The following is a 15,935-nucleotide window of genomic DNA, read 5'->3' as shown; positions in this document are numbered from 1 at the left end:
GCTCATAGCAAACAGCCAACCGGGCTTTTCCAAATACAGTTAAGTCCTCTACACACGAACCTTCAAACTGCGAACTTTCAAAGATATGAACGTGCGTTCCCACGTCCAATCACATAAATTAGTTCACGTGTCTGGCGTACATTGTCACGTGCATGCATCCTCTACAAGTGGTTGTGCTTTTGTCTACTTTACTGTACAGTACTGTTGGCTGTGCAACACGGGGAGCTGACTAATGAAGACCTGATGGAATTGGAGGCCCAGAGAAAGGACGAAGAGAGACAAGAGGAAGGAGAAGTAACTGAAGAACCGAAGAGATTCACGACGCAGGAGATGGCAAGGGGATTTTCTTTATTTGAGGAGGCGCTGTTAGCTTTTGAGGCATAGGATGGTACACGAAGGTTGCAGCAGCCGTTCAGAATGCAATCCAGTGCTACCATGTCATCTATGACAAGAAAAAAAGAGCTACTACCCAGACATCGCTGGATCCTTTTTTCAAGAGGGTAGATAGAACTGAATCTGGCAAGGAACCAGAACCTGTGCCATCCATGTCTGGCATGAGTGAAATTGTAGCTTGCTTTCCGTCTCCTATCGCTGACGATCCTTCAGCTCTACCATCTCCCACCTCGTCTCCCTCCTCCAGTCAGTAACTCTTCTTGCCTGTTCACTCGATGCCAGCCCCTGGATGCCAGCTGTTGTACTGCACTACCGTACTTTTCAAGGTACTGTGCTGTGAGATTAAAAATGTTTTCTTTATTTTTTTGTTTGTTTTTCATGTATTATTTGTGTGAAAAGTATTATAAACCCATTACAGTACAGTACTATATAGCTGATTGTGCTAGTTGGGTACCTAGGCTAACTTCGTTGGACTTCGAACAAATTGGACTTACGAACATGCTGTCGGAATGGAACTCGTTCGTATGTAGGTGACCTACTGTAATGCAACCTTGAGCAATAGCTAGTCAAATGATTTCCTTGCTTTGCTCCCACGACTTCTCTATAAAAACCTCTCCTTAGCTCTTGTCTGTGGACATAACCACTTCTGCTTTGGCGCTGCCTGTTTCCAATCCACATCTGCTCAAATAAACTCTTAAAAATTGGAAAATGCCTCAACTTATCTTTGAACGCTGCAGAGCAAGACCAAAGAATCAACTTGTCAAACTCCATTGAAAAACTTCATCACAATTACATTGAATATATAGATTAATTTGGGAATAATTAACGTGTTTTTAATATTAGGTTTAATATTATATTAATATTTAATATTAATTATACATCTAATTTTTAATTTTTAAAATTATTTATTTATTTATTTATTTTTGGCTGTGTTGGGTCATCGTTTCTGTGTGAGGGCTTTCTCTAGTTGCGGCGAGCGGGGGCCACTCTTCATCGCGGTACGCGGGCCTCTCACTATCGCCACCTCTCTTGTTGCGGAGCACAGGCTCCAGACGCGCAGGCTCAGTAGTTGTGGCTCACGGGCCTAGTTGCTCCGTGGCATGTGGGATCTTCCCAGACCAGGGCTCGAACCCGTGTCCCCTGCGTTGGCAGGCAGATTCTCAACCACTGTGCCACCAGGGAAGCCCAAATTTTTAATTTTTATGTTAGATTGTGTCACTCCTCTGTGCAGACCCTCCAGTGACTTCCCACTTCATTCTCATTGAGTAAGATTTGGTCCTCATTGTCTCTCTGATTTTATCCCGTAGGGCTCACCTCCTTACTTACCCCACTGCAGCCAAGCTGGCTGCCTCCTTGTTCTAGAAGGAAGCACTTGTTCTTCCCTGTGCCTGGAACACTCTTCCCCCAGAGATCATTATCACTCTCTCTCCTCCTTGAGGTCTTTACTCAAATATTTCAGCTTCTCAGTGACGAGAAGCATCCTGGGTAAGCTTGTACCCATCTACCCAACATTTCCCATCCCTCTCCCTGCTTTATTTTCCTCCTTAGCACTTACATTATGTAAGATATTGTGTATTTACTTACTTTGTGTATCATTTATCTCATTATTACTTCCACCTCCCACACTTTAATAGAAGACCATTGAGACAGGGGGTTTGTCTGCTTTATTCATTGCTGTTACCTTAGAACAGGAAACTGACCTATGACAGGCGCTTGGTGTGTGCTCAATAAACATCTCATGAATAAGTGATATAACATAAAACAATAAAATTGAAAGGAAAGGCTATTCATAACGATCACTTCTGAGGAATATACTGGGATAAGTTAAAAACTTAATGTTTACATTATATTTTTCTTAATGGTTTGATGTTTTAAAAACGGCACGCATGTTACTTCTATAATAAAAAATAAAGATGTGTTTCAAAGTATGATGGCAGATTATTTCTTGATGTGAACACAGGTGCTACCATTTATTAAAGGCTCAGTGCCAAGGAGTTTAAATGTTGAGTTTCATTTTGATCTTCATAACAGTCCTGTTACAGAAGGATTATTAAGGCCAACAGAGAAAGAAACAGAGTCAATGAGGTTAAGTGACTTGCCCAGTTGTCATGGTGTTAGTTTGTTTTGGGGCTGGGATTCAATCCTAGCTCTCCTGGCCATCTACACCAGTGCCCTTTCCAGTGTACAATCCCATCTCCCAGCAAAAGCTAAAAAACCAAACTACTCACTCGGCTGCTGCATGCCTGACAATTCTTGAAGCCAACTTTCTTCTGTTTGTACTGATGTTGAAATTCTTGCATACAGGTTGTGATAGACAGCCCTGAAATTTAGACAAAATGTTAGTTTTCAGTATACCTATAGAGTTGTTAGCAGTCCTTCTAAATCTAGTACATTTAACAATCAAATAACAGATGTTCTTAGAAGATCCTGATTTCTTTTTCCTTTGAAATATTTTCTTCCGTTCTTATGTCTTCAGTAAAGTCAGGCACAGTGTGCTTGCATCATATCTGTTCTTTGCAAAGCACTCCTCTCTCAATCCTGGAGGCTCCCAATACCGTATTATTTCTCTCACGGAGTAAATTACTACCCCTCTATCTGTGCTGTGTGTTGGTGGTGGTGGCGGCGATGATGGTATGTGTGTTTAAACATTTACTTGAATTTAAATTAGAACGTGTTGTTCATTTAAAAATAGCCTTAAAATAATCCAAGCTCTTTTTAAAGGGCTGAAGTTAAATGCGTTGTAATTAAGCAATCTGTATTCTTTCCACGAGCAGTTTAACCAGTTAGTTAGTTACATGATAGGAAGCAGGAATTTACTGACTTTTACTAGCTAAAATGACTGTTACTGGTAACAAGTAAATAATACCTATTGCTTTTCAAGTTCCTTTGCCTCTTTGAATTTCAATTTTTTTTGCCATAATTTGCTGGCTCTTCTAAAATTATCAAACAAAATTTCCCAAATAATTTAGTCAACTTTAGGATTGTCACTTTTTCACCTTTCTCAGTTCTCTTATGTCTCCACCTTCCTTTTTTGGTGCTTTGTTCCTTGAAACATTGTGTGTTGAGAACTCCTCTGCAGAAGCCACCTGAACAAGTGTCTGGGGGAGTCCTGATTGTCTAAGTTCCCATGGAAAAAAGTTATGGGACCAAGAGTAAAGGAACATTGACGAGCAATCCCTAGACAACATTTTACATTTCAGTGTTTTCCCAATACAGTAGTTAACAAAATCAATACATAACTCATCTAGGTCTCTGCCTCCCTTGAACCAACATGAAAGATTGTTTCTGAAATTCTGTGTAAAGATGGCAGACATTGGAGGATAAGAACAAAATTAACATTTCCTGAGAACTTACTGTGTTGTAGTAGATACATAGTAGTTGCTTTACTTACATTACTTCATTTATCTTTACAAAAACCAATCAAGGTAGGAATTGGTATACCCTGTCCTTTTTTTAAAAAATTTTTATTGGAGTATAGTTGATCTACAATGTTGTGTTAGTTTCAGGTGTACAACAAAGTCAATCAGTTATATATATACATATTTCCACTTTTTTTTTTTTAGATTCTTTCCCCATATAGGCCATTACAGAGTATTGAGTAGAGTCCCCTGTGCTATACAGCAGGTAGTATTCCTTTTCTATAGGCAAGGAAATCGAGGCTCTGTGGGGCCCTCTCAAAATCAAACATGGCCGAGGCAGATGGGGCCCAGACCTATTTGGCTCCAAAACCTGTGTTTCTCCAGATTCATCTGCCTCCTAAAGTTTGCCCCAGAATAGTAATAGGGCAATTAAAAGTAGAAACTGAGCCAATATTGGTTGCATTTCTGTTTCTTTTAAGGACAGATTTCCTTAAAAACACAATCTCACCAAATTCACCAGAGAATGCTTTGAAGTACAGAAGAAGCATCTTCTTAGGAAGATTTATGAGGAGAAATTAAGAATTTGATTTAGGAAAGATAAGTTCCCATATGATAGAAAGTCCAGGTCAAGATGGCACCTGAACACGCAATTCTCCCCTTCCTTCCAAGATCTTATTGAACTAACAAACACTTCAAACCCACAAACAAGCAATAGCCCTGGAAAACAAGCAAGAGCGGTGTCATCAGTAGCCAAGTAATATTGAAGAAGTCCTTGAAAGGAAGAAAATAAATGGCCTCAGGTTGATGGAAAACTAGAGCAGAGACCGCCACAGCTCAAGATAAGAGACATAAGTAAAGTTCTTCCAAAGGGAACTCCTGAGAAGCTCCTAGCCCAGACTCGACCAAATGCACAGGGGAGGGGGCTGGAGATGGCCATCAGGGTAGTTCAAGGAGTGAACATGGAACAGCTGGCCAGTCAGACCCCTTCCTCTCCTCTTACACAGGGCAGTTGGCAGCAGTTGTGTTCATTTCCAGATGAAGCCCAAAGAACTGGTTTCTAAAAAGCCTGCCTGGGGAAGTTTTAGGTCTGAAAGAGAAGCAGAGTGCAAGATGAGTTACTCAGGACCTACCCAACAGGCTTGGGTGAAAGAGGAGGAAGGGAGAGTCCCATGAAAGAAATGCATGAGGAACTCCAGCCACACAGTAAAGTGTCCTTATCATAACTAGTAATAGTGGGCTTACCCACCTTGCCTGCTCCCTGCCGACACCCCACAGGAAGCTGGCTGTGACTGCCCTACCCACCCACGCAGGACTCACAGTCAACCTTCCCCTGCCAGCCCAGTCAGGAAACAGAACTACTTGGCTGCAGGACTCCTATCCTAGTTTCAGCTACCTATCAGTCATTCATTGATAAATACAATTGGATAACCAAGGATTACCAGTCACTTAAGGACAATCCATAGCATGGGATAGAAGGACCAAGAAAAACAAACAGAACAAGTGATCTTGAAAGAAAAAAGAAGAAATACAAAGAACAAAGGAGAACTTTAGTATTTTATAACAGTACCCTCAAAGAGATTTAAACACACACACACACACACACACACACACACACACACACACACACACCTCTTCAGAGAGTAAGAATCGGTTCTTGGAAATTATATGAATCCCCCAATAAAAAATTCTGTACAAAGGCTGCATTGTAGCATGTAAACACCAAGAATCTTGAAGATATCCAAGAAGTCCAACAGCCAGCTAATAGCAGTTCCAAAGGAAAGAATAGAGAAAATGAAGGGGAGGAAATAAATATTAGAAGGGTTTGAAAGTCAGACTGATGAGCAATACTGGATACTAGAAGGCAATGAAGCAATGTCTTCGGAGCTCTGAGGGGAAATGGTTTTAAACCTATTCTTTTATTCCAGGTTATATTATTAATAAAGTATGAGGGCAAAAGGAAGAAATTTCAAGACAGGCGAGAACTCAGAAATTTGACTGTGCATGAGATCAATATGAAATAATTACCTGGGGAGTTTCTCCAGCAAAAAGAAAAGGAATAAAAGAAAGAAAACAATATGGAAAACAAGAAAGTATGGCCGTTGAGCCCAACTCAGAAAAATTGAAGACAACTAAAAACAACTGAGAGTTGAGAAGTTCTTCTTTTAGGAGCCAAGTTTTACAGACATAGGATTTCATTTTCTTGTGCATGAATGCAGTCACATCATTGGGTTCTTAGCAGGAAATTGTGAGTATTGGTTATTGGTCTTCAATTTTTAGAATCAACTTGTACCCAAAGCACTAAGAGCTAATTATAATTACAAAATATGCAAACACTATAAAACTTGGTAAAGTAATATGACTTTATAGGACTATATATTATATATTTTAATAAAATCTGTTACATAATTTGTTAACTGGGAGAGAAAAGGGTGAGAGGAGAGAGAGAAGGAAGTAGAAGTGCATTAAGGTATTAATTTTTCAAAATAGAGTTAATAGTTACTGAAATTGATAAATCAAGAAGTAGAGGTTTAAATACTTTAAAGTCCTAAAGGTTAGAAAATATAAAAATAATCTAACTACTGAAAATGGAGAGGAGGGAAGCAGTGTGTTACGTTCCTCAGCTTTCATGGTGGGAAGTCAGTAGCTATGTCAAAACTTAATAAATCAAGGAATGAACATATGCTATTTAAATTATACTGGAAACAAAACAAACTGTTAACAATATGTTAACTCCGGGGAGTGGAAGTGGGAGCAGAGAAGGGTACAGAAATTGAAAATTTTATAGCTTCGTCTACTTTAATGTTTTAACCATGTACATATATTATCTTTTATTAAAATGTTGACTTGGATAAATAAAAACATATTAATGGGGCAGAACAATTCTCTTTCTGCTTAAAAATGGAAATTTGCTTATAAAAGCAAAACTTAGGTGAACAGTAATGTGAGATTGTGGACCCATGTTTGGTGTGAGGTTTCAGGGGAGACTGATAAAGATGTTCCAAATGTGTTTCTCTGGTGTCTTCCTATTATAGTTAGAAGTGCTTGGAGGCTAATAGCAATAACAACAAGAAAAAGAAACCGTACTTTCCACTCTCCACCACAGGTGTCCCTGATCACTCCTAAATTTAGCCAATAGAGACTTATGTCCTAAAGCCTCATAGCACTTACTGTTGTGCACATGACATTTATGATTTCATGCTATATTAGTAAGTAGACATGTCATCTCTACAGGTAGATAATAAGCCGGTGATGGGCAGGGACCCTATCTATCTCCTCCAAAGTGTCTAACAGTGTAGATTAAAAAACACCTTTTTGAATAAATTGGTTGTAAATGCCCTGGATGATTTTACTCTACTTCCTGACATGTTTATTCCAAAAGTAAACAAAATCAGCTTCAAAAAATAATAATATAGAACACTGAAAACAATTTCTTACCTATCTAAATTCGTTTCAGACACGTCTTTTTTAAATGTCTGAAGTATTTTAGGAAAACCTGTTGAATGAAACATTAAACGATTTAGCCATTCCCTTTAAATCAGTGGCTCTCAAAAGGACAATTTTGCCCCCCAGGAAACATTTAGCAACGTTTAAAGACATTTTTGATTGTCACAAAGCCCGGTAGGGGCTAACTGGCATGGTCAGAAGTGGAGGCCAGGGATGCTGCTAAACATCCTGTAATGTGTAGTCCATCCAACTGCCCTCAACCCACGCGGCCCCAGCAAAGAATGATCCTGACCAAAATGTCAATGCTGGGAGATGGACAAATCTACTGTAAGTAACTGCCGTGCCTCTCTTTTTAAGGAAGTGGCTTGAGTGGTTTCAGTCCAGGAAGTTAAGCACAAAAGTGAATTATTTTTGGCTGGGCTGTTTCAGTAGCAGAGCGCCCTTAAAGCACTACTTCTTCTTCAAGAGTGGGGCGCGCGCGCGCGTGTGTGTATGTGTGTGTGTGTGTGTGTGTGCGCGCGCGCGCGCGCTCGTGTTTGAGGGGGGCGGCGGGGGGAGAGAATGAATGTAAGAGGACGCGGTCACTGAATGCACCAAGTGTTATATAATGAGCACTCCGTACAGCACTGTCTGTTTCCAGTTTGACGAGGCTCAACTGTGGACCATCACAACCGCTCAGTCAAGATTTCAGTGTCTTGAGGGACTGAGATAAGGGTGTGTGTGAAGTCTTGTGTGTATTTGGAAACAGACTGCCGGGTAGACAGAGGCTCTAGAGGAGTTGGACCTGCTCTCCCCTAGGGACAGGGAAGCCTTCGAGGAACGGGTTGGGCGGGCCGGGGAGCGGTACTTTTTGAGAAGGAGGTGCTGGAGGGTGCACTCTCGCTGGCCACCGGCGTCTGGCTCCACTTCAGGCTCGGCGTTCGGCTGAGCGTCGGCGTCGGGCTCAGGCTGGGGCTGACTACGCTGGCTAAGCGGGGACGAAAGGCTTTCCATTCTTCCTCATTGCCATCTCCGAAGGCCAAAAGCTTCCATAAGTACTCCTCGCTGAACCCCCCATCCTGGTCCGCCGCCGCCGCGTCCTCCTCGTACTCCTCCTCGGGCTTTCTGAAGCTGTGATGCGAGTGCATGTTGGCCGCGGCGGGCGGGAAGCGGGATCGCGGCCAGCGCAGGGGACACCGGCGGGTCCAGGCCTGGGGCGCGCGAGGCCTCCTGTGCGTCCGTCTCCCTGGGCAACGGCCGGCCGCGCGGCCCCCGAGTCTGGAGATTAAAGTCGCAGGACCCTTCAGCCCGGAGGACTGGCGCTGCGGGGGGATGGGCGGAGAGGCACGGAGCGACCATGGGGAACTAGGACCACTGAAAGCTCCTTTCGCACCTGCTCTCCGGAGTCTCGGAGAACCCTAGCGGCCTGCCGTGAACTGATCTTCCTTTCCAATCTCTCTCAGCTCCTTTGGAGCCATTCTTTCAAAATTTTTTTTTTTTTTTTTTTTTTTTTGCGGTACGCGGGCCTCTCACTGTCGCGGCCTCTCCCGTTGCGGAGCACAGGCTCCGGACACGCAGGCTCAGAGGTCATGGCTTATGGGCCCAGCCGCTCCACGGCATGTGGGATCCTCCCGGACCCGGGCACGAACCCTCGTCCCCTGCATCGGCAGGACTCCCAACCGCTGCGCCACCAGGGAAGCCCTTTCAAAATTTTTTAAAATTTAAAAAATGGAGGTATGGTCGACTTACATATTATAGTAGTTTCTAGTGTACAACATAATGATTTCAATATTTTTGTAGACCATACTCCATTTAATTTTATTATAAAATATTGGGGAGCCAGTCTTTTTTTTTTTGGACTGGGGGAGGGGGCGTGGCTACTAGCTATGGGCACCCGTAAGGCCTCTTGGTAGTGCTGATGCCGGCGTTTGGATGCTTGCTGGAGCTTACGATGAAACTTTATTTACAAAAGCTGGCACTGGTCCTTGGTCGTAGTTTGTTGGCTTGGCTTTTTAAAACACTGCCTTAAGTATTGTTTATCTTGATTAGTGAGATTTTTGATGCCACTTACATTTTGCGACCGAGGTGAGTGCCTTGCTCTAGTCCAGGGCCTGATTGATGCTTGTTTCATCCATCCATCCAGGAGATGGAAAAAGCTTGAGGCATCTGGCCACCAAGGCATCTCCTGCGTCTTTCTGGGGCTTTGTTTTCAGCTCATTGTACTTGTTACCCCCGGAGCCAGAAACCAGCTCGGGTTTGGCTGCTCATTGCTCAAAAGTCAATGGTCAAGAAGCAAGGGTAGGTGGAAAAAGAAAGGGGCTTTGTTCAGGAAGCTGGCAACCTGGGGAGGTGGCGAACTAGTGTCCCCCAAACCATCCCCCAATGGCCAGATCAGAGTGCAAGAGCCTTTAAAGGAAAGCTCCAAGGATGTGCAGGCGGGGGCTATGTGCAGGGCAGCGCAGTCAGCTCTGACCATCACCTTGAAACTGGCCATGCGGTGGCCTGGTCAGCGTCATCTTGATTGTTTTAGGCACAGTAAATCTTCAGCTCCAGGATCGGTGTGTTGCCATTTTCTTGAGGCCAGTCCCTGGAATGGTGCTAGCCATAGGTTCAGTACTGCTCAGAACGGAGCAGCTTATATTATGACTACAGTCTGGTCATCATGCAGTTAGCTTTTTCCCTCTTTTGGTGGTTATAGTATATGCAAAACAACTCAGGAATGTGTCTCAGATATTGTTATCTGTGTCCTTCAGGGAGAACTAAAGATTCTGTGACTGCTCTTTGGCTGAGTTCCTGTTTATTTATTTATTTAATTTTGGCTGCGCTGGGTCTTCGTTGCTGCGCGCGGGCTTTCTCTAGTTGTGGCGAGCGGGGGCTACTCTTCGTTGCGGTGCGCGGGCTTCTCATTGTGGTGGCTTCTCTTGTTGAGGAGCACAGGCTCTAGGCATGTGGGCTTCAGTAGTTGCAGCATGAGGGCTCAGTAGCTGTGGCACTCAGGCCCTAGAGCGCCGGCTCAGTAGTTGTGGCGCACGGGCTTAGTTGCTCCATGGCTTGTGGGATCTTCCCAGACCAGGGATCAAATCTGTGTCCCCTGCATTGACAGGCAGATTCTTAACCACTGCACCACCAGGGAAGTCCCGATTTCCTGTTTAAATTGTCACTAGTTCTCTAGGTCTAATTCCTCTTTTTGTCACTACATGTCTACATCCTTTCAATCATTAATTCTTGAACCAGGCTTTTGTGACTCAGGGGAGGCTCCTAGGAGACTAAAGCCTTCTTCTACAAACAAGAAACAGGGGACACGGAAGAACTTTTGTACCTGGGAGGGTCCCGCAGCATCCTGCTTGGCTTCATACTTGCTAAAATTTGTGTAAGATATTTGTATACACACAAAAAAAGTATACAGAATAATATAATGGACATCTGTTTACCTACTACTCAGACTGGAAGCTATGACTTCACCGTCCAGTTCAGCTTCTTTTGAAAAGCCTGTTAAGACTGAGAAGGGTTCCTGGTGGGAGGGATTCTGTTCTTGCTGTTTGACTTCAGCTCTAAGTAAAGGATGCCAGCTGAGATTCTGTGTGGCTGAGGACATCCGGATGTTGTGAAAAGGGTCTGGATTGGTCCTTACATTAAGTGACCAGGGTTAGGCCTAGAAGTCCCCTTGTATAATCTCTGCTAAATAACCCTTCATTGTCCAGCCTCAGTTTCCCTGGGAGTAAATTGGGAATAATAATACTTACCCCTAAGATGTATGTGGAGACGATTATAGGGCTTTCAAAGAAGCAGAAAGTGAAAAGTTAAGTGTCGAGAATCACTAAGCAATATTTTATGATTATCAGATCAAACTAATATTTATTGAGTACTATGAGCCAGCTCTCTGCTGAGTGCTGGGCCATGAGTGAGTAGGAGAAGTGTGTCCTGCCCTCACTACCTGCCAGCAGTACCTGAGCATGGGGCAAGGGTCCGGCAAGCTCTCAGGCACTGGGACAGAACACGGCAGGTGAGAGGCACAAAATTGCCGTGCACTTCAGGGAGTCAGAGAAAACACACAGAATATTGTTGGAAGAAGAGCTCTTGCAGGCTATTGGAGCAGTCAACACAGATGAGAGGACATTTGAGCTGCTTTGGAAGGAAGGGGAAAATGTGGGTGTTTGGAGAGGAGAGTGAAACCCATTCAAAAGTATTCCAGCTCTCCCAGGGTAGGAAAGGGGGCCAGCGCAGGGAAGTATGGGTGGAGATGTCAAGATACAATTAAGATAAATGGATTGAAAAATTACCCAACCCTTTTCTGGGCAATAAAAGCATTTTGATGCTGGAAGGGATCCTAAAAGTCATGCAACTCAGCTGGCCACTTCTACTTAAGGGAAGTGGCTTGTTTGAGGAGAGGCAAGTTTGTTTGTTTCCAGAGTACTCAGCAGAATGGGAATCAGGATGTGGGCTGGGAGAAAGCAAGGGTACAAGTGTTTATTTTCATGGCGGCCACAACCTGCTCAAAGCCACCTTCCTCCTTGCAGTCTCTGATTCCTCTCCTGGAACTCAACTGTGGTCTTCCCAGAGGACTCTGTCACTGCATCCAAGCACCTAGCAGGTGGTGTTATTGAGAAGGACAACAGTGACATGATTAAGGACATGGATTGGAGGAGCAAGACGACATGGGTTTAAATCCTGGCCTCCAAACTGACCAGCTGCACTACCTGGCTAAGATACCTGACTTCTCAATGCCTCAGTCTCCACATCTGCAAAATGAAAATAATATTTTAATCTTCCTGACAAGCGCATGAAGTGGGCACTAATATTCTTTGAAACTGGTTTATAGGCTGCTCACGAGGGTTCAATGAGTTGATATACATAATAAGTTAGAACAGCTCCTGGCACACTGTACATATTGCATTATCTATTCACATTTTAGGGTGTTCATTGTCTGGCAATGAGAATGAAATTAAAGTTTGTGGCCAGAGGCAGCCATGTGGAGGCCCCTTTCAAAGCTTGTCATGGATCCAAAAAATAAGTGAGAAGGTTAAGAAGAGAGAGATTTAAATAGGCATAGATGATAAATACCCAAGTGTATTTATAGCCTGAGAAGGAAGCGGCAGATTGATTGGAAATTCCTTGCCAAATCGGATTCTCCTCCACTCGTTAGCTCCCTACTGTCTGGAATTTTTTAGCAAATGAGTAACTGAATAAATGATGGCTGACCCTATAGGAATGTTACATGTGGGAAGAGCGTAGAGGTGCAACATCTGTGAGCAGGGAGATATGCACAGGTTTGCTCTTTACTCTATTTTCTGGATTATAGTTTTTATTTTCATCCTTACATTCCAGTAAGTGCTGACAATCCACCAGGCCTTGGACATCCGAGAGTAGCTGGCCATGGGGTTAAAAATCTTGCTTTATTTCCTAGTGCAGCTTTAATGAGGAGGGTAAGGTGTACAGCCTGTTGGTTCAGGAGAGGCCCTCTGAGGGTGTCTCAGGAGTCTCGGTCGTGTTTCTATGTTCACCTTGTCCCACCAATGATGGTATCAGTGAACAGGGCAGCCAGGGTTTGGTTGGGGGCTGATTTAATAAGCTGTGGCCCTATTTCTCCAGTGATGTCTCATTAAACTCTTACCCACTCCTGTGTTCAGGTCCTATTGATGTCTTTGCAGTCCTTGAATCCACCGTGTGCCTCTCCCCTCAGGGCTTGCAGCATGTGTTTCTACTCCTGTGTGCTCTTCCCCTTGCCTCACCTGGCTAACACCTACTCGTCTTTCAGGGTTTCCAGGAGGTGCCCCCCTCCCCCATCGCCCCTGATGCTACTCCCTTCAGAGATTGCACAGATCACAGGCATTTCTGCTTGTGTATTTGTCTATTTGCACTTACTAGTTTCTAAGTCCCACCAGGGCAGGAAATGTATCTATTTTGTCCTCCACTGTGTTCAGAGGGCCTAGTAGATACTTAATAAAAGTAGATGGATCACATAAAAGTAAATGGGTTTTAGGTATAATTTAAAATAACCCCTAACCTCACAGGTGAACAACTCTGACTCAAAGATACTTGATGGTTTATCTTAGCCCAAAACTAGTTAGTGGCTGCATGGGAACTAAAACTCAAGTCACCTGGTTCCCAGGGCAATGCTATTTTCACAAAACCAGAAAAACTTCATGTCCTTGGCACTTTTATGATCAACCTGGGGCAATTTTTAAAAATGCAAACTTTTAGTTAAAATACACATGCAGTCTACAGTCGTAGAGAGCAAACGTATGGATACCAAGGGGGAAAGGGGGGAGGTGGGACGAATTGGGATATTGGGATTGACATATAAACACTATTGATACTATGTATAAAATAGATAACTAATGAGAACCTACTGTATAGCACAGGGATCTCTGCGCAGTGTTCTGGGTTGACCTAAATGGGAAGGAAATCCAAAAAAGAGGGGATATATGTATACGTATAGCTGTTTCACTTCGCTGTACTGTAGAAACTAACAAAACCTTGTAAAGCAACTGTACTCCAATAAAAATGTAAAAAAAAATAAAATTATTGAAAGAAAAAATAAAATACACATGCAGAAAAGTGTATAAATTATAAGTGTACAGCTTGACAAATTTCGTGAAGTAAACACATTAGGACAAGTTTTAGTGACTAAACGTTAACGAAAATATGTATAATTAATATAAGCCTCTCCATAAACTTGGTGTGAAAGCGATCACACTCACTGTCTTTTCCAAGTTAATCACTTAAGCCCTTACCTGCCCGGCTGGCACGATCTCAACCACGCAGGCTGCTGCCCTGAGTTTTCCAGAGAGGATAAGCCACATCCTGGTTGCTGAGTGCCCCTCGCTTGGGTTCACAAACTTACAGCTCTTATCGCATTCGGTTCCCATCATAGCTGCCCCAGACCAGGCCCCAGTACCCACCCCTCTCAGACCCAGAACCACTGTCTGCCTTCTCTCCCAGGTTCTGCCCTTGAGGGAGGAGTTTTCCCTTAAACACTCAGAGCACGAAGAATCTGAAAAGGAGGTGTGCCTTTCCCCTAGACACTGAACTTCTTGCCCTTCTGACCAGGTGAAATAACATCTCAGAGAGACATCCCTAGGAATTCCCAGCTGCCCTACATATGCCCTTAGGGAGTCTGGTCTTGAATAGGTGGCTACAAATTCCTTCCCTCCCCTCCTCTGTAATGTAGCTGTAACTTTGAGGCTTCTCCCCTCAACAGGTGGAGTCCATTTCTCCACTCTTTGAAGTTGGTTCTGGTCATGTGATTTGCTGTGGCCAATGGAGCATTAGCACACGTGACGTAAGCAGAAGTACAAAAGCACTCCTGCCTTGGGAGGCTTGCCTGTTTCTGTTGCTGGGAACCCGGAAATCTCCATATGCTGAAGCCTGGGCTAGGCTGCTGGGGCCCGGCCCAGCTATTGCAGCTGTGGGCCCTGCCTCCACCAGTCAGCCGGCCAGCCAGCTGCCTGTGAATGGGCATTCCAGCCTACCCACCAGCTGACCACAGGGAGGAACCAGCTGGCCTAGGTCAGGACCGCACAGCTGAACTCCAGAACTGTAAACGAAGTAAAATGGTGAGTGTCCTGGTTTGTTTTTAAAGTCGTTACGTTTGGGGATGGTTTGTTATATGGCGATAGATGACGGAGTTAAAAGTGATTTTCTCTTCTAGCCTAGAGAGTTCAGTAGCTGAAACTTCTCTAAAGAAAGGAACAAACACACGTGTGATGCCCCTCAGGTACGGCAGGCAGCACCCTAGATACAGATGGAGATAAACACACACGCATACACATACATACAGGAGAGGGCTGGCTTTTTGTTTTAATGTTAAAAACAAATTCCTCTAAGAAGCAGGAATGAATGGGGTGGGGTGGGAGAGTGAAGAAGTCCTTTAACTTCAGCTCTATGTATACCTGTATATAGATATTTTGCAACACATGTGTATTTACAGTATTACCCGAGTTATTCTGAAAAGTAAGTACATACCCATGATCATGCTGAGGAGCTTTCATGATGTCCCCAACTTGTGGCCTGGAGGACTAAAGTCCCCTTCCCTCTCAGCCATAGCCCTGTGGGGTTGCCTTTCCCTCAGGAGGTGAGAGGAATCATGCCCAAACATGGCTCAGTATGGGAGGCCTCGCAGCAGCTGGGAAGCTCTCTGCTCCCCTTTCACCTGCTGTGGGCACTGGTGGAAGCCGGGGTGAGCGGTGGGTGTGGGCAGCAGAGAGAAGTTGGGGAGAAGGGGATGGAGGAGGAAGCAGAAATGTGTTCTGCTTGTTTCCAGATGCAAAGAAATAACCTCAGGTCTTTGAGGGCAGTGCCTAGGGCCTTGTTCTGGTCTGTCCCGTCATCGCATTTGCTGACCCAGAAGCTCCTTCCAAATCTCACTGGATGGCGCAGTAGAAAAGTTGTGGGACCTTAGGTTTCGAATGCAGAACAGAAAAGTTGCAAACAGACAGTGTCTGGGCTTCCGGAGACAAAAGAAAAAGCAGGGGTTTGTATAGGAAAAGAACATGGCTTGAGCAGAGAGGAAAATCTGATAGCTGAAGTTTTATACTAGGGATGAGTTTGATATGGAAACATTATGAAATTTCACGTTTCCCTTGGTTTAATTTCACGATCTGTCTGCTCTCCATCTGGTACTTTTGGTTATAAAGCCTTCTGGTGGACAGTGAGATTTCTTCTCTCTACTCCTTCCTTGTGGAGAACCCATTTCATGGGATTTCCATGAGGAGGGTCTCTCAAAACCTCTCGCCATAATCGGGGGTTGGCACATGGTTT

At 44.0% G+C, this 15,935-nt stretch overlaps 1 protein-coding gene and 1 long non-coding RNA gene across 2 annotated transcripts in view; one reads left to right on the top strand and one right to left on the bottom strand.

Moving 5' to 3' along the window:
- Positions 1-8,681, bottom strand: part of ERICH6 (glutamate rich 6) — a 34,814-nt gene extending 26,133 nt beyond the window's left edge. Inside the window, exons 1-3 of the mRNA XM_022582752.3 lie at positions 8,044-8,681; positions 7,188-7,245; positions 2,622-2,713 (exon numbers count right to left, since the gene is read on the bottom strand). Coding sequence (XP_022438460.3) covers positions 2,622-2,713; positions 7,188-7,245; positions 8,044-8,323 — 430 coding nt within the window. The 5' untranslated portion in view covers positions 8,324-8,681. The remainder of the gene's footprint in view (positions 1-2,621; positions 2,714-7,187; positions 7,246-8,043) is intronic.
- LOC149749412 (uncharacterized) overlaps positions 1-12,004 on the top strand; it is a 46,355-nt gene extending 34,351 nt beyond the window's left edge. Inside the window, exon 3 of the long non-coding RNA XR_016393117.1 lies at positions 200-12,004. This is a non-coding gene — a long non-coding RNA (uncharacterized LOC149749412). The remainder of the gene's footprint in view (positions 1-199) is intronic.
- The last annotated feature ends 3,931 nt before the right edge of the window (positions 12,005-15,935 follow it).

This window comes from Delphinapterus leucas, chromosome 4 (assembly GCF_059928025.1).
Source record: "Delphinapterus leucas isolate spDelLeu-1000000601 "Yukka" chromosome 4, BTC_Dleu_Yukka2, whole genome shotgun sequence".
NCBI classification, from domain to species: domain Eukaryota; kingdom Metazoa; phylum Chordata; class Mammalia; order Artiodactyla; family Monodontidae; genus Delphinapterus; species Delphinapterus leucas.
Note: the sequence above shows the minus strand (reverse complement) of the source record. Positions and strands in the feature narration are given on the sequence as shown.